The sequence below is a fragment of the Manis javanica genome, chromosome 8 (assembly GCF_040802235.1).
Source record: "Manis javanica isolate MJ-LG chromosome 8, MJ_LKY, whole genome shotgun sequence".
Taxonomy (NCBI): Eukaryota; Metazoa; Chordata; class Mammalia; order Pholidota; family Manidae; genus Manis; species Manis javanica.
This window is the reverse complement of record NC_133163.1, coordinates 8,854,409-8,873,740: the sequence shown is the minus strand read 5'-3', so window position 1 is coordinate 8,873,740 and position 19,332 is coordinate 8,854,409. Positions and strand designations below refer to the sequence as shown.

Genomic DNA, 19,332 nt, shown 5'->3' with positions numbered 1-19,332 from the left:
GTGTGGGTGCATGTGAGGACAGGCAGGAGATGCAATGGTGGGCAGTAGTGTCAGCTACTGGGTTCAGTCCTGACTCAGTTGATGGTGCATTCTTTTTTATTCACTGCTATATCCCTAGTACCTACTGCAGCACCTGACATGTTGCAGGTGGTCAGTAAATATTGAGTCTTAATTTTTTTTCTCTGAAATAAGAATGACACTTATTTTGTCTTTGCTTCTGCTGCTGTATGCTTATACTCTGGAATATAGTAGGTGCTTAATATTTGATGAGTGACTGGCTGGCTGGATGATGACCTAGTGCTTGGCCTGTACCTTATCTAATTAGCAACTATGATTATTGTCATTATATATAACTGAAGAAGTAGTTACTGCCCACTACTAAAAGTCCCCATGTGCCAAGCTTGGTCCAGCATCATCTTGGCAGTTAATGAAGGCCAGCACTCTACTTGTTAATAATGATAATGATGACAGCTATTAATTAATATATATCATTAAAAATTAGATATTAATGATATATATATAAATAATAATGATAGTAGCACTATACTTGTTGTTAATAATAATAATGAGCAGCTTAAATGCTTTAAAAATGTTCTCTGTCTCCAGTGGCTTTTTGGACCTCCTGGGAGTAAATTCTAGTCACCGGCTTTATCCTGACTGCCATCTCCCTAAGTAGCCATCTCACTTTTCCCCTCACTGGAGCAGGAGGTCCCTGAGGGCCAGAGGCCTTGTCTTCTATGTGCCTGCACCCATTGCTTAGGACTTGGCTTGGCATGGGTGCTCAGGGACTATTCATTGGAAGCCCCGGCCTCAGGTTCCCGAAGGGATGTTGTGTTTGAAGTGACCATGTAGGTCTCTTCTCTAGGGAATTTGATGTTTCCTTAATGCTCAAGCATCACCCACTGGGTTTATCCCCTGGCATTTCTGAATTGCCAGGCAGGAGCTCATCCTTATAAATAAGATCAGAATGAACCTTCCTCATCCTAAAATACGGAAATGTTCTCGAGGCAGAGAAATACGTGGAATTACAATTGAGCCTGAGCCACTTCAGAAAGAATTTGTATGAAATGGTCCCTGCCCTTGTCTTGAATCCATGGTACCTTTTAGCATGTGGGGGAGCAGATTTCATTCCAATACTGGTGTATTTTGAAAAATGAATGTCAACTAGCATTCAGGAAAACTGAAGCCAACTCCTTTCAGCCTGCCATATTATAGAAATGCTGTCAGAATCTTTAGAATTGGTCCATCTCATCTGCAACAGCACTCCCTTTCTGGCTCATATTCCAACCTCTCAGATGAGACATGCCGACACAGACATGTCCGCTTGCACACAGGCATTGAACACTCGGTTCTTGTCACCCTCATGTGAGGTTTTCCAAGGACTGTAGGAAAACAGAAGCACTTGGAGTCTTGATTTTCTTTATGTATGTGTGTGTTTGAACATGCGAAAGGTAAATAACTAGCTACATTAATGATACCTAAAGGTAAATTAAATAAATATATGAATACATAAACATATGTAATATATAGTAACTATATTATATATTTATTATATATGTAACAGCAAATAGATATAAATAGATAACTACATTACAGAAAATTTCTGAACATTATTCTCCAGGCATTTTTTCTTATACAAGTGAGGTTTTAAAAATATGACTCGCAGTCCTGAGTGGTCCTGAACTTAACATCCTGTGTTTGCCCTTATCATAGCCTGGCTTCTTCCTTTAGTGATGTGGTCTGTCAAATCATTTTTAACAGTTGTACAAATGTTTCAGTGGGTCATAGGTCCATAGCTTTTCCATCCCCTGTTTATTATTGATCAAGTAGCTATGGAAGGAAGGTCTGTGACTCTTAGTAAGTGGCTCTGAGAAATTGGTATAGAGAGGGGACCCCACAAGAAGCAGTGGAGGCAGACAGTGCTAGGACCCAGTGTGGATTCCTAGGACTGGACTTCTCCTGTCTAGCTTCTTTCTGGCAAGATCACTGACCTAGTAGACCTAGAAGTCCCAGCTGGACTTCACAGCACCTTGTAGAAAAGATGCAGAAATGTAGGCAGGAGACAGAATGATGTACTGAAACAACATAATGATGGCATCAGAAGAATTCACACTAACCTGGAATTCTGGTCACAAATTATTAAGTGAGTCACCTAGACCACAGTATGGAGGCATGCACATCCAGGTGGTAGATTATCTGAAGCTGGGAGGAAGTGATGGGTAGACAGACAGGACCATCAGGAGCCAAGGTGGCCTCACAGGTGGCCCAGCAAGCAGAAGTCAGGCAACAGAAATGTAATGCCAGCCAAATACACAGCTGCGTGCTTGGGTTCAAAACATTCACTTCCTTCTGCAGGAAGGGAGCAGGGTGGCGCTGCAGCAGCATCATGAATCCACAGCGAGGTGGGGCAGCCCCAGAGCCAGGGTGGCCCCAGCAGTGTTAAAGGGTGTGCTGCATTAGAATGAAGGGCAGACAGTCCTGCCCGGTCTGGCCGGGATCCTTCCTTTCCTGGGGTGACATTTTTCTTATGCATGCTATGGCGTTAGGAGGGGCCCTTCCAGGAGAGGGATCATGGTTAGGAGGGGCTATATGGACAAGTAGGGAATAGGCAGCATTTAGCTGGAGAAAAGAAGGTTCCTGGAGGCTTGAGAACGAACCTCTGTCATCATCATCACCTTCACAGTCACCATCATGGTGATCCTCATTCTCATCCTCATCTTCATCCTCATCATCCTCACCACCACCATCATTATCATAGTCGTTATCAGCACCCTCCTCTTCATCACCGTCATCTCCATCATGTAATCATAGTGCTGCCAGTCTGTGAGCTAGGCAATCGACAACCATTATCTTAAATTTTACAAGCTGATTATTACTCCACTTTACAGATGGGGAAACTCCCATCTCAGAAGGAGGAGGCATCTTGCCCACGTCACACAGCTGGTAAACCATGAGCCAAAATTAGATCCCAGTTGTATTTGACACCAGAGTTGTCATTTCTTCCCACTGTATGTCAATTTTTCAAAAACTGAGGTGTTGCTTGGCAGAGGACAAGGAGGCCTTCTTTTTGTTCATTATAGAAGTGGTTCCAGCAGGTGAAAGCTACAGTGAGGATGTTTAAAGCAAAGAACTTCCCTGACTGAGCAGGTAGGATAAGCTGTCCTGACAGGTGGTAAGTTCCAGAGTGACAGGTGGTATTCAAGAAGCACTTAGAAGAGTTCCCCAAGGATGAATCCAGAGGTCAAATGAGGAAGCCAACAAAAGAAACTTCCTGTCTCTTCTGTACCAGTAAAACTTTTGGGGTTGCAAGCAGCAGACATTGATAAGAAACGGGTTCTCCCTGCCTTAAGCAGAAATATGCTACTTTTGCAGGGATAGGAGATAATTCACGGGGTAGAAGGAAATGGTGAGCTGAACTTTAAACAGGGTAAAAACCAGGCTGGCTCCAGGCATCTAGGGGGCAGCAGCCAATGGGATCTCATTTCAGCACCATGGCTGGGTGAGTCAGCACTTAGAGTGGCCTCTGCTTCCCACAGCCACCCAAGACTGAGTTCCAGAGAGGTCTGCTGGGTTTAGCCTGGATGCAGGCCCATCCCCTGACACATGACCCACTGCGCCCACTGGGAAGGGCGTCTTTCCAGATGAATATCAAGACGTTGAAGGCATACGTGCTGGGCAATACTGGTGGAGAATGCCCCCAGGTACCTTCCGACCCTGACCAGCTGGAATCCAGGAGCCACACTGAGCCCCAACTTCTGCTCAGGGCTTTGCCCTGCAACCTCCACACTCAGCGCCATACACTCGTGGCTTAGTTTCCAAGACTTACAACTTCCTTAGGCAAACTACTAAAGCCTCATGAGTGTGTTTATCAAAAGCAGTCCAGCGGAGGGCCAGTTTGCTGAAAACCATGTCCATCGCCTTGGCATTCTTGGGGTGCTCTGTCTTTGCCAAAAGTGTGGCCCCCTTCCTGGTTATAGCACCAGGGCCTCCTTTGGCATTTAGTGTAGCACTCAGCCCCTCCAGTGTTTAGAATCTGTTGTTTTTAATTCGTTTTTATTATCAATATTGTTTTATGAACAAATCAGTTACTCAGTTGTAATAATTAGTAACCCATTAGTTTATTAATTATTGGATAGATAACAAGCATATTTACAAAATGATTGAAGAAAAGCATCCATGTACCCATCACCCAGCTTAAGAAAGGTTCTTCCCCCACTCCAACCACTTCTCCTCTCCACTTAGTAGTAAGGGCTACCCTGGCCCTGTGTTTATTATTTTCTTGATTTTCTTTATAATTTTCTCATGTTCATATCTTTTTTTTTTGAAATGAGAGATTTATTTATAACACATATGGCAAAGGACCAGTATTTAGAATACATAGAAAACTATCACAAATCAAGAAGGAAAAGAATGGCAATCCTACAAAAAAAAGGGTGAAAAATTTGAAAAGGCATTTCACACAGAGGAAATCTACATAGCTAATAATCACACAAAAGAGTGCTCAACTGCACAAGTCATCAGAGAAATGCAAATTAAATACAAAACGGTATACCATTGTACATCCATCAGATACTCAGAATTTTTAAAGTCTGCCAACATCAAGAGTTGGGGAGTATGGGGAGTACTCTCACCCAGTGCTGGGAGGAGTAAAAATCAGCACCCCTTTGGAAAGCAGTGTGGCATTAACTAGTAAAACTGAAGGTACGCATCTCCTAAATACTTAAAGAAACTGGTACACCAGGAAATATGTTCAAGAATGTTCACAGAAGCTTGGTTCGTAGTAACTACATGTCAGAAGTAATCCAAATGTCCTCCAATAGTAGAACGGATAAGCAAGTTGTGGATATATTCAAATGAAATACACAGCATTGAAAATGAACAATCTGTAGCTGCCGGCAAAAAATGGATTGCTCTAGAGGCAAAAACGGATTATTCTCACAAACAAAATCTAAAGTGAAAGAAGCAAGATACAAAAGAAAACACACTGTGTGATTTCCCTTACATAGATTTCAATAACAGGCTGAATAACATTAACAGGATGAAACTCCTTTTTTTAGTGTGCATACATAGGTGGTAAGATTCAGAGAGAAGGAACTCATCACCTTAGAGGATAGGATGGTGATCACTTCTAAATGTCAGGGAGGGAATAGAAATTGGAAAAAAACACACAGAGGACTTATGTAGTGTTGACAATTTTCTATTTCTTGATCTGGGTCACAGCTAAAAGAGTATATGTTTTTAATGATTTATTTAAGTGTGCATCTTTTATGTGATTTTTCTGATTTTGATTCTATGTCATATTTTATAATTAAAAAAACAAGAAAAGGTGAAAAAATAAACATGTTTTTGAGGAAGTACTAGTAGGTCAGGAAAATTAGTGTTTAGAGTACAATAGAGCTAAGACTGGGCAGGTTGTCAGATGTTTAGTATCTCAAAGCCTTTTGACGTGCTACACAATAAGAGTATGCAAAAATTTCTAAATAATGTCCATACTAAGCCTACAGCAAACATGTATGCCTAGACTATTCCCCCCAACCTTCCAAGTTGATAAGAAACATCCCTAAGTGAGGCGAAGGAATGAGAGAGAAGGGGAGGAAAAGTTGGAGAGAGAGACTTTGTATTAGTCTGGGACGACTCTCTAGTTTCTGATTTCTGTCCCTCATGAGGCCTGGCTGTAATTCTTGTTCTCAGGTTCCAGGGGATATCCTGTATCATATATTTTTCTGTTTTATTTATATTTACGTTTAGGTGGTTTTTCTTACTAGCAGGAATTGTAACTGAAATAGAGAAATACAGGTAAACACTTGACCTATTAATTTTAAAAATCAAACAAACACACAAGGATTATTATGTGTTCCTTTCCTGATTATTAACATTTTGGGAAAAATCAGGCCTTTTATTCATAAGAAATTCTGAAGATACTCTAAAGATAATAATACTCATTTAAATGGTCTACCATCACTTTTCTTTAACTTACCCTCGAAGCATGGTGCTCTTGTGCTAATAACAGTCTTAGTTCTTCATGTAGTGTTATGACCTCCAGAAACTGTCCCCATAAAGCCATTAGAAGTGAACAAAGTTGTGCAAGATTCATATTTATAAGTTCAGCCAGTTCATCAGGATATTCTACTTCCTTAACTTCTTCAGACAGTTCAGCAAGTCGAGCTTCTACTCCATTTCCTCGTAATGAAGTAGCTGTGCAATGCCTTGAAGGCCAGCAGCAAAGTGGCACCAAGTGTGTATTGAAAATGACAGGCATGAGGAAGGCGTCTGCAGTGACGAAGCTGCAACCGCCAGGCGCTGACCGTTCTGTGTACTTAATACCAAAGACCACACTTTCAAGAGTAGGAACCAGAGAATCTTTGTTTTGTGCTGGTACATTTCTATTTAACCAATTAGTCTTCACAGGGCGAGGAAAGCTCATTAGTGGCTGGTGTGGTGCCACCAACGATGTGTGGGCTGTGACAGACACAACAGGAAGGTGGATATAATCAAACATAACATTAACATGATGACGAAGGTCCCTATGGAGGCTAAAGTGCAGCTTCAATGTTCGGCTACTTATTAGTTGCAAAGCGTTCAGATCATCTGCCGCATCATCTCCGTCTGTGAAGTGTAGATCCAAGGATAACAGAGAATTCATTTCCTCAAAGGCTTCTTCAATCTTTTTTTTCATACAATAACATTTTAACTTTGAAGATCATGACATCATTTAAAACAACCTGCTCATTTTTATATAGAATTTGAAATGTTTTACTGCAAATCCGGGAATCATGAACTGAAGCTGGAAAAGCTAAAGCCATACCTGCTGCATGTAACAAACTAGCTTTTTTTCTGTGGGGAACTCTTGGTGGAATTTTCATAGATGCATGAATCTGGTAAAAACCTCTGAAATAAATCCACATTGTAGAACTTGTTTAGCTCCACCGAGAATTCTACCATTGCTTGAACTTCAGTCATATTTATTTTATAACCAGAAGACAAATGTGATAACAGCACCTCTGCTGATGAAAACTTCATCTTAACATCATTAAATAACCAATCTTGTGCTTCCAGCTAGTGATTCTTCTTAAAAATATATTGTCCCCCCTGACAAGGTGAGGAAGAATTTACTGTTTGTGGACTGCTTTGAGATTCCGGAATGAAACACATATTCCAGTTGATCTTCAGCCCTCTCTCTGGTGGGACGGAGGAGTGCGTAGTCCTGCTGGAAGAAGATGGCCCTACCCAGGGCAGCACCGTCCAGCCTCGGGACCCCTCACTTCGCCATCGCAGCCACCGCAGCGGAGGAGCCAGTTCGTCACTGCCGCTCAGCGACGGGCCCAGCGCAGGCAGCCTCACGTTCATATCTTCAACAGTATATTGTTAGGTTCTCCATGCTTCTGAACTTCGTATACAGGAAAACATCCTTCATGCAGTGGTTTGGGGCATGCTTTTTCACACCATATCATATGAGCGATCCATTCATGCTACTATTCATGCTGTGTTGCAGCATTTCATTCCTTTCCATCTCTGTAGGAATACATGCCGGCAGATCCAGGCCACCGTGGATGGACATTTGTGTTGTAACCAGCATGCTACTAACCCCTGACATTGCTGTCGTGGGCGTTCTCGGCTGTGAATCCTGGTGCATAGATGCAGGTGTATTTGGGGGTGTGCCCCGAGGTGAAATGGTAGCATGGTAGGCCACCAGGGAGTGAGTCTGTCAGCTTTGCAAGGCAATGTCATCCTGTGTTCCTAAGTGACAGTAGCCAAGTTGTACCTCCTGCACCTGGTGTCTAAGAGTCCCTGTTGTTTACAGACTTTGTCAACACTGGTAATTCCATTGGATTTTCTAGCTCTCAGCAATCTGATGGCTATTGGGTGGTCACTCGTTGTGTTTTAATTTGCATTCCTCTGGTTGTTGAGGTTTAGCTTCTTTATGGTTATTTCCCCCTCTTGGAAGTGTCTGGACATGGATTTTGCCCAGTTTTCTACTGGAAGTTTATCATTTTCTTACTGACTTGACACTAACATAATATGTATGATATATGTAGTATATATATATATGATATATATATTTCCCAGTTTATGGCTTAACTCCTCACTTTTCTATGATTTTTTTTATCAATATCAAATTGTTTCTGAATTTATTAACATTCTCCTTTATAGTTTGAGCTTTTATGTCTTAAGATATTCTCTACCCCAAGGTAAATACACTCAACAGTGTCTTCTAAAGTTCTTAAGTTTACACAGTTGTCTATAATCTATTTGTAATTGGTAAAATATTGGTTTGATTTCATTTTTTCCTTCATATGGATACTCAGTTATCCCAGCGCTGTTTAGCCAACGGCTCATTTCCCCCATTTGTCAACAGGGTCTGTGCATGTGTAGCTCTGTTTCTGTTTCCATTCTTTTGGCGTATTTGTCTAAGTTTTAATTACTTAAAGCAGTATAATAATTCTTGATGTCTTACAAGGCAAGTCTCCTACCTGGTTCTCCTTTAATGAATATCTTGGCTGTTATTATGGCTCTGCACCTTGATATAAATTTTAAAATCACCCTGTCAAGTAGCTCCAAAAACCCTGTAGAAACTTGGACTGGAACTGCAGTGAATCTATAGATGGCTTTAGGAAAAACTGATGTTTTTAATATATTAAATCTTACATTCCATGAAGATGGTATATCTCCCTTCCTTTTTATGTAGGTCTACTTTTATGTCTGTTAGTAAGGTTTTTTAATATTCTTTATAAAGATGTTATACATTTTTGTTATATTTATTTCTAGATACTTTTATATTTCAGATACAACTGCAGATGCTGTCTTTTTAAAATGAACATCTTTATTGAGATATCTACAAACCACAAAATTCACTGATTTAAAATTCACAGTTCAGTGCTTTTAGTTGATTACTGGAATTGTGCAAACACCACCAAATCTGAGATTAGAGTATTTGTATCACCTAGAAGAAGTGCTTTTCCCATTAGCAATCTCTCCCCATTCCCCTCCACCCAGCCCCTGGCAGGGTGGATTGAATGAATGAATGAGTGAGTTAATGGGTTTATGCCTGTGCAGCAAGCTGTATGTTAGACATTGTCCAGCCACAGCCTTTGCCTTTTATTTTGTTTGTTTTTTCCTCCCATCTCTGTTACGGACCTGGTCTCCATGCTAATCTCCCAGTGCTTCCATTCTCCTCCACCACTCTTAATCCTCCACAACCTGGCCAGATAACTTTTCCCAAGGAATACAGGGTTCTAAACACTTCTCTCCTACGAAGCCCTTGGTAGCTCCCTTGGGAACCCAGCTGTGCTTCTACAAGGAAATTCAAGCTGATGACTCAGGTACCTTAGAAACAACAGTTTGGGATGCAACTCTATTGTGACTCAAAGGACTCTTCTGGCCCTTGGTTCGCTGCAGTCCTCAGAAAGTAAACGCAGTCGACCTGATTATTCTCCTCCACTTCCTCCTGAGTCAGAGTTATCTTGGGTTAACTCAGGGAAGAAGCTAAATTAAGCCTTGAAAGCAGGCAGCCTCCATGACAGCCACTTTGCTTAGCTTGAGTGACCGCAATCATGGGGCTTTGGTTTCAAGGGCAGCACTGATTGTATCTCTTTAGACCAACCAAACTCAGCGATCTATTCCCTGCCCTCCAGAGACCAGTAGATGCTGATGCCTCCTCAGGACCCATTCATTCATTCAGTATCTCTTTCCTAAGTACCTGGCCCATGCCAGGCACCATGTTTATATGTGGAGATTCTTGTCCTCTCAGGGCTGGAAGTCTAGCTAAGGAGACTATAAGAAACCAGAGACCCATTAAAGACATAACTGGTACATGGTGTTCTAGATGTCTGTCCAGAGTGGAGAAGGGAGTCGATTTCTAGATTACTGATACCTTCTTGTGACTGTGCAAAGGCTGGGAGTCACTCAAATAAAAGAGAAGATCAATCTAGCACTCACAAACAAGCAAGCAGATACAACCACTTTGAAAAACTGTTTAGCGGTATCTAGTAAAGCTGAACACATGCGTACCCTACACCCCAGCAATCCCTCTCCTGGGTATATGTAGCTAATAGGAAGTTTGCACACATATAAACTTTACATCCAAAGAAAATTTGAAAAAAATATTGAATTCTAATCAATTTGTGCATGCTGTAGCATTTAAGGGGAAGTATAACAATATTTGCAGTTTACTTTAAAATGCTCCCAAAAAGAAGTCGGATGGATAGACTCATAACAGGATATCTGATAAAGCAAGTACAGTAACAGTGATGGAATATAACTAGTGAGTATATGAGCACTTCCTGTAAAATTTTTTTCAGGTTTCGTATATGTTGCAAAAGTTCATACAAAATGCTGGGGAAAATGCATATATATGTTTGCCACCAGCCATGTACAACAATGTTCCTAGCAGCATAATGGCCTCATACTGAAAGCAGCCAAAATGCTCATCAGCAGTAAAATAGATTCATGCATTGTGGGTCTGTTTTATAATGGGATACTGTTCACAGTGAGAGTCACAGCTATGCACAGCAACATGTGCAAATCTCACCAGCAGAATGCTGGGGGAAACAACACTCAAAAGAGGACACACCATACTACTCTATTTGTATAAAATTCACAGACAGGCAAAGCTAACCTAGGGTGTTGGAAATCAAGATAATGGTTTTTGGGGAGAAAGGAGAGAAGGATATTGAGTGGGGTGCCATGAGCCTCCTGGGGTACTGGAAGGTTCTGTTTCTTGATCTTGGAGCTAGCTAAACAGATGTGACACTTTATCAAACTTAAAGTTTGTGTACTTTTCTGTATGTGTATTATATATTATTAAAAACTCTACTAGGGAAAAAAGAAAATAAAACAGATCCCACTAGAAGCTTTGCCTACCTGAGAAATGAGGATAGACACCCATGGTGGGCCTATCTAGTAAACCAAGCCATTCATTCACTTGTATGCACATGCATGCTTCATTAATTTCCTGTTTTCCGTGACCACTCGTTTCTCCTTCCTAAAGACATCTATTTACATATACTGTGTTGTGAATCCCGACCTGACTCTCATGGCGTGACCCAGCCCTTTCAGGGTTCATGTGCCCTGAGGATGAGGCACACAGACATTTCATTTTGCAGCCACATTCCCCACCCTCCTGCATACTTGTTGTGATCTTTCCCAGGCAATTACCCTGAGATAACCTTTGACCCCTGTATAGTCAGGGTTCTCCGAGAAACAGAAGCAATAAGATATAGATGATAGATAGGAGGTCTCAAGATCTCCCGAGTGAGTCAGCAACCAAGAGACCCAGGAGAGCCGATGGTTTAGTTTCAGTAGGAAGACCAGCAGGCCCAAGACCCAGGAAGAACTGATGTTTCAGTTTGAAGTAGAAGGCAGGAAAAAGCTGATGTCCCAGCTCAAAGGCAGCCAGGCAGGAGTTCCCTTTTACTCTGCCTTTTTGATGCATTTAGGCTTCCTAAAGCCTATCAGATGAGACCCACCCACATTAGGAAGGATCATTTGCTTTACTCAGTCTTCCAATTAAATGGCAATCTCATCTAGAAACATCCTCACAGATACACCCAGGGTGATGTTTTACAAATGTCTGGGCACTCCATGACCCAGTCAAGTTGACAATTAAAATTAACCATCACGTCCCCCGAGCTCTAAAGGCTCAGCTCTCTGATGGAAGAAACGAGGAGGCCCTGGCCCGTCCTCGTCACATCCCACCAAGAAGACAGGCTGCCACCGCCACAGCTTGATCATTTTTGCATGTGGTTTGGATTAGTAATCAATGGAAAAGAAGGCTTCAGCTACCCACCAAGCCTCTGGACGGCCATGTTTATTATTTTAAAGAATAAAAAGAAGTTATTTTAGTTATTTAGTTATGATGCAAAATGCATCATACACACAAAAGAATATTTGGAACATGCAGCTACAGTTTAAAGGATAAAAAACACCCAGGAACTCCCTACGAGCTTAACAACGGAAAGTGGCAAGTGTATCAGAGGCCCCTGGGCTCCTCCCAAGTGGCTTCCCCCTCTGTCCTTGCCTAGAAGAGGCCCTTCACTCTTCTGAGTTTTGTTGAATCAATCCTATGCTGCTTATAAAAGTCAAAGTATATGTCTCTAAATAATGCATTTTTTGGTTTTGCCTATATTTTGAGCCCTGATGAATCGACTCCCTATACATATTCTGCACCCTGCTTTCTCACTTTGTGTTACATGTTGGGGCTTCATTCACGTCACGTGTACCCTCAGTTCATTCATTTTGCTACAGTATATATAATATTACATCAAAGGGGTGTGTCCTTTGCTCAGATCACATGTCCATCTGTTTTACTCTTGGTGCACATTTGGGCAGCTTCCAGTCCTTTGCTGTCACAAATGATGCAAATCCTGCATCTCCAGAGATTTCTCCAGGGTACATGCCCAACCCAGTTGTAGAATGTGCATCTCTTTGCTTTCTCAGGTGATGCCGAGGAACTTTCAGAATGGTTGTACCAGTTTACACCTCTGCTAGAGGCTATGCAAGTTTCTCATAGGGCTCTTCTCAGCGCCTCGCCATCCTCTCCATCTCAGTGCATCACCTTCCCCAAGTTCCACCCACCCCTGCCCACACTGCAGCCAGCGCAGGGTGTAGTGTGCAGTGTGGTGTAGTGTGCAGTGTGGTGTAGTGTACAGTGTGCCAGGCGATCACCATGTGTGTGGTGGCAGCCTGTCTGCTCTGTGGGATGTGACGAGGACCACGCCAGGGCTCCTTGTCTCCTTCTGCTCTCATTGCTCCAGGGTTGTGATGGTTAATTTATACACTTTGTGCACATGTAAGACAGGACAGCACGCTTCTTGGGTGTGATCCAGTATATAAGTATGTGTGAAATTCATGATCGTGTGGGACAGTGCACATTTTAGTTTGACCGCTATTCAGTGGCCTCTGTTTCTCTCTGCTTCACGGAAATAGGAAAAACAAGCTCAGTAGAGTGGATGGCCCAGGCTGGATTCCTGAGCTAGTCTCTTTATTCCAATGTCGGCACATTCATCCTTGAAATTGATAAGCCATGCTCTGCCGTTTCTCCACGGCAAGAGCAGCATGTCCCTGAATTGGACCCCTGGGTATTTTTTCACTCCCACCTGTGATCTGGTGCCCAGGCATAAAATCCCCTCCCCGAGCAGATCTGCCTGGCTACAGAGAGGATGCGTATCAATGATAATCCTTTGTGCTGCCTCTCTCCACTTACAGGTTAGCCTGGGGAGGAAGATAAAGCCATTTGCAACCAAGATGGTAATCACGAGTGGAAATGATGAAGACAGAGGAGGCCAAGAAAAAGAGAGTAAAGAGGAAAGTATCTTGGCCGTGCTGGGGATTATTGGGACCATTCTGAACCTAATCGTGATCATATTTGTATACATATACACCACTCTGTGAATGCCCGGAGGGTCCCTAAAGGCCTCGGGACGGCCCAAAGACGGCAGGTCAGTGATTTGACACTCTGCAAACAAGCAGGCTTGAACTTCAAATGCACCTTCGAACTTCATAAAAGGTCACACAAATAAACCAATCCTGCTGCAAGGAGCAGACCCTAAAGCACAATGAATCCAACAAAACTCATTCACACAACAAGGAACTCAGCGTCTTTGGCAAGGGGCTGAAAAGAACACTCGAAAGACCAGCCTCCGGCGCCATCGGGGAGCAGATGGGTGCGAAAATTCACTCTCCCAGATCGCTAATGGATATCACGCATTCGAAAAGAGGAACAGGGCGGATGCAGCTCTCAGCAATGTGTCTCCGGCGACATGCATTTCATCTTAACTCGATGAGCTGTTTAGTACGAAAAACCACAAGGGCAGTCTCTGAAAGACATACCATTCATCAAAAGTGTCCAACTATTTGATACCAGGAAGATAACTTATTTTTCTTTTTCATTGGCTTGACATGTGTATCTGTTCATATCAAGGTTTATAAATATCTATTTTTTAATAAATGTGCTCTATTTTTTAGCATGAACCAAATATTTGGAGAGGCGCTCCTGGATTCATAGAGCTTTCCTTGGTTCTAACTGCTTCACCCCGTGGACCACCGATGGTCTGTTGTATTGTTATTCTAGTCCTACTTCTCTCATCTTGCATATTTCACCTTTTCTTTCACTCTCTCTTTTTCTCTCTTTTTTGGTCTGAAGGACATTTTTCTGTAATACCAGCCATGGTCTTGTTGGTGCATGTTTTAAGATTGTCCATTGAGTGGCTTTTTGTTCTTATATCAGAGATATAAAACAATCGTGGGCATGTGGACTTAGATGCACTGTATCATTACTGAGAAATTTGCATGAACAAGGGCTGAGTGACAGATCAGCTTTAAAACAATGTCAAAAGGACTACCACTGAAGGAGAGCGCGGCTATGTTTGCAGAACAACTGCGGGACAGAATATTCAGCTTCTTAGTGGCAGCATTATTATTTTATTCTTGTGACCATTCGTAGATCAGATTTTTAGTTTAATGGGCACATACCGCGGTAGAGGGGAAGAACAAGGAGAAAAGCTTAGCATTAGGTGCATAATTCCTTCCTCAGAGAACCACGTGGGATCCTTTTCAAAGTAGATGGGGTGTAAGTGACACCTGGCCTTCCCCTCTGTGAGAGCTCACCTGGGTGTTGCAGGCTGTAAGGACATCCCTGTGAGGGGTGACTTTTCAAGAACACTAGAAGGGGATGGAACAATCGCCCTAAGGATTGCTGTGCCTCTTAAAGCTCCTGGTTTACACCCATATGAAGCTGCTTCATCCCTGGCAGGGATGGTGGAACAAATATGAATTGGCCCTGTTCTCCCAGCTCCCTGAGATAGGCCTTTGCCTGGCTGTAGTGGCATGGCCTTAAAAAGAGGATCAGAATTCCTTCTGCCAGTGCCAGCCTTGCCCATGGGCAAGAAAAGCAGCAGCCTGCCTGGTTGGATTCAGATGATGCCCAGGAGGTCTCTACTGCCAGATCTCTCCCACCTCGTGTTGTGGTATCTGAAATGTCACCATTAGAGAGTCATTTCTTGGGCTTCTTTAAGGGACCAGGCTCATTTATAAAGCCAATGCCCCTGAGCACATGGCTCGGACATTGATTCGTCAGGTGTCTTCTCTTCCCCACCAGAAGAAAGGAAGCTGATGTGCATTTAGGGCCTACTGTGTGCATGGCACTATGCCAGACACTTTGTATTGCTGATGTCATTGAATGCTCACTGTAACCATGTGTAGAAGAAGAAAGAGAGATCGGGAAACTTCCCTGAGATCATGTGGCTGCTAGTGGTGAGTCAGATCTCCAGCCCTGGTCTGCCTGATTCCTTAGCCCAGTGAGGGCCAGTAGGCTGCTGGAGGGAGGGAATGGAGAGGTGGGGACGTCACAGCAAAAGGCCCTCCAGGATCAGGACACAAGTCCAGTGACCTTGCTGAGGGACGGCTCTGCACACCTCCCTCTCCTTCCCCCATAAAAATAAACAATCCCTGGGAACTCCTTGAACACTGGCAGAATATCATACACATCGGGACTTGGGACAGGAGAAGGCTGGTTAGAAATAAAATGGAATGTCCTGGGGAGGGAGCTGTCTAACAGGTTCTGTGTGATTCTAGAAAGACTGTATGAAAATTCTGAACAGTGAACAGAGTAAACAATAAAGGTGCAATGGAAAAACAACTTCAATGTCTTTTCTCAACATTGTGGTATATTAAAACTTCAGTGTCATTCCTTTGCCTATACATATTTTTGTTTCATTAAAAAAAAAACTGAAGGCAACTGTTAAATGGAAACAGTGGTGTTCGGACCATTGAAGCCCCAGTGATTTGAAATTTACTGAGGGGAACAACTGCTTTTCCAGTGCTCTGAACAGCTCCCCAACGGTTCCTCTAGATTTTCCTGATCCACAGGCTGGAAATAACGCTGCCCATTCGGTGACTGCCTGCCAGCCTGAGCATGGCACTCTCTCCTACAGCCCTGGCATGCCTGGGCGTAGCTCTGTCCTGGTCTAGCAGAGCCCAAGGACAGGCACAGGGCAAACTCACAGCCTCCCTGGGATGCGAAGGCATCTTGAGTGGGTGTGCAAGGGAGAGGCTGCCCACTGCCCTGGATCTGCAGTCTCAGTGCGCTGAGCCCAGCCTTAACAGCAATAATCATGACACCACCAGGGCTGTATACCCAGCACTTCCCACCCATCCTCAGGGACCCTCAACTGTGTGTGAGGTGTGTGCTTATCTCCATCTTATAAGATGAAGGAAAAGGCTCTAGAAAAGACTATGCCTTTCCCAAGGTTGTGCAGCTGACTCAGCCCTTGGGGCTCTGTGTCCATGTGCCATCGGCACCCCGCATGGCCCAGGCTGTGGGCTGGGACTCCGCTGGACCATCTGACGTGTTCAGCCCCAGGGCACGCAGCTTCCCACCAGCCCTGCTCCTTGATCTTAGAGCTGGCTGGGGGAGTGTGGCTGAGTTGATGCCTTTCACCTCCACCCTAGGAATACTCAGGAAGCCCATCTGGCAGTGGAGGCCCCCTGGCACACCAGGGCAGTGTGGCCTGGTGCTCGGGGGCTGCAAGCTACTTGCTTGCCTGTGGCCTGAATTCCATTTCTGTATTATGGTCTGGGTGACAGTGGGCAGTTCACACCAACTCTGTGAACCTCAAGTTTTCCTCACCAGTACATAGGGGGAAATAATAGCCCCCAGATCCCATCATGTAGGTATTTTTACCCTGTTTAACTGATGCAGAAAGTGATGGTGCGTGGACTTGGCAGACGCCAAGGACGGCGAGCTCACCCCCCCAGGAGCTGGGCTGAGTTCGGGGCTCTGCTGCCCTCCTTTGCAGCCAAAGCATGACATTTAAACCCCCAAGATAAAGAGCTCAGGGAGGCTGAGGTTCAGGGGAGGGGGCAGGATGCCTTTCAAGTTCAATGTGAGGGATTCAGACCCTGTGAAGGCAGAGAATGGGTTTGGGGTCGCAATGATTCTAAGGATGGGGGAGGGGCATGACTGAGGGAACCTTTCCGTAAGATTTTTTTCCTTTTTTTTTTAACCAATATGCCAGCTGAGATCCAGGCAGGACCAGGTCCCACAGTCACAGCTCAGCAATCCCAAGATCTCAAGGGAGGCCTGGGAGAAGAAAGTTTATAGAGATTTTTGTTTAAGGGCTCTGGTTACTGGGGGCTGGACAGCACACCTTTTCCCAGTGCAAGGTTCTGGGCTTCCTGTGCAAAGTAAATGGCCTTTCAAAGGGTCCTGAACTCTGTCCCTGCCTTAACATCAGGAATGTGGCACCCTAACCTCAAAGAGCACAGCTTTGGGGTGCCCCCACACACAGGGCAGAACAGGCGGGGGCCTTTTTTTGCCAGTAACACAGAAACTCAGTTCAACTCTAATTTGTGTTTCTCTTAACCACACATGTATAGCCACAGTTGAAAAGAATTACAATTTCTAAAAAGTTGTATACATTTTTCTTAAAATAACCTGAGTATCAGCACCCCGAATTCACCACTGCTAATGCTTAGTGTGTAAGTTACACACCAGGTGGCCCAGGTATCCTCTCGGTGAGACCATTTTGCTTGAGACTTTCCTTGAACACTGAATCGCCCGTGCTCTCTGTTCCCACCAGCTGTCTCCACCGAAACAATCCCATTGGCCATGTAAGCACTTCTGCACTTTTCCAATGGGGCATTTTCCGTTTTCCCAATAGCTGCTTCAGAAACCCAGACTGGCTATGACAACGCCACACATTGGGAAGAGAGTTCCAGAAGCCAAATTCCTGATTCCTCTCCTGAGAGAGCTCTCCTAGACGGTCCTGTGGCCTCCTTTTCCCCAAGGCAGGGCTTCTATTACAGGCCGTCCCCAGAAAGATCCCTTTGTGAGATGGGAGAGCATCTTATATCACCACATAATGATCCTTCCCTCTCGAGGGAAGCAGATGGAATGAACTGACTATTAATATTTTCCATTGTTTGTGAACAAGCTACACAAAACTATACATTTTGCAGAAGGGCTACATATTGCCACATGTACACATACTGTGTCAAATAACGTCACATAATATTTGTAATTTTACCCTAAAGACTTTTTGTCAAGAGGCATGCTTGTTAGGCAATAATGGGGAAACTTTTGCAGAGTGAGATAAGAGTCATGATTGAATGTCCCCATAGCCAAATAATAAAGGGTCAGCACACTTCCTACGTGGGATGGTAACCTGCTGGGTACATACTTGGCTTCAGGGTCTGGGTGTTCCACTCTGTCACCTGCCCCTAATCACCAAGAGGACAGCACAAGTCAATGTCCTCTTCAGACAGTAGTAGCGTGCTACCTCCCAGCCGAAGGCGGGAAACCGAGGAATAGCAGTCTAATAGTAAAAAATGAAAGGACGTCTTTTACTAATATCTGACACATGGGGACTAAAGGAGTCAAAGTTAGAATAAGCAGGGGTGAGTCAGCCTTAATTCTGCCAAATCCAAAAATTGTTCCTGAAATCTCTCTTCCCCATAAGCCACCATCCTTTTCTTAATCAGAAAGGGGCCACTTCCATCACAAAAGACCAAAGGCACAAAATGAGGGTTCATCTGTGTGCATCAGCCACAAATCAAAGCTGCTCAAGTGCCCACATGTCACTTAATATCTGAGACCTCCAGCCTAGGAAAGGTCATCTGCAGGCACTTACTCACAAACCTGTATCTTCCAGAATATGCTCGTAGGTTCCACTGGTGTCCACACATGGCTAGCCTACCTAACTCCTTAGTTCCCAAAGACACTCATAATGAGAATGGGAAGCAGGCAACACCCACAATATACCTGTCCTTCCCATGGTTTTCACCTACCCCGCTTCTTGCCATCAGAGCCCCTGTTGTCCCAGCCTCTGAGGTCATTACCTGACCAAGATTGGCCACACTTTTTCTTTAGTAACCTTGTTTTCAGTTCTAACGAGTACCCTTCAGTGTTTTTAGTTCTGAAGACTCTTCTATAAAACTTTGGGTGCTGAAGTTCTAAGACTCGGCCTCAATATTAAAAGAGACGCGTGAACTCAGCTTCAATGGGGCGTTTGATACTGGCTTGGCTGCCTGAGCTGGGCAATAGTTCTTTCCAGTCATACTTTCTTCCAGAAAGCTTAGAGGATAATTCCACTGCCTGCAGGTATTTGAGCAATAAACGTGTGCAGAAAACATCACTCACTCTTCATTAGTGACCAACCCCTGGCTTTGTCTGAGAGCCAGGAAGTCACCCAGAAATGGGGATGGGTTCAGAACCAGAGAATCTGCATTCAGGTCCCAACTACACCACTGACTGACCATCAGTCTTAGACTAGACTCTTGATGTTCCTGGAGCTTCATTTTCTTAGCATGAATTTAATAAATCTAGGTTCTCAACAT

General features: G+C 43.8%; 1 protein-coding gene across 1 annotated transcript in view; it reads left to right on the top strand.

The window, feature by feature from the left end:
* TUNAR (transmembrane neural differentiation associated intracellular calcium regulator) overlaps positions 1 to 15,640 on the top strand; it is a 48,805-nt gene extending 33,165 nt beyond the window's left edge. Inside the window, exon 2 of the mRNA XM_073241891.1 lies at positions 13,204 to 15,640. Coding sequence (XP_073097992.1) covers positions 13,204 to 13,389 — 186 coding nt within the window. The 3' untranslated portion in view covers positions 13,390 to 15,640. The remainder of the gene's footprint in view (positions 1 to 13,203) is intronic.
* The last annotated feature ends 3,692 nt before the right edge of the window (positions 15,641 to 19,332 follow it).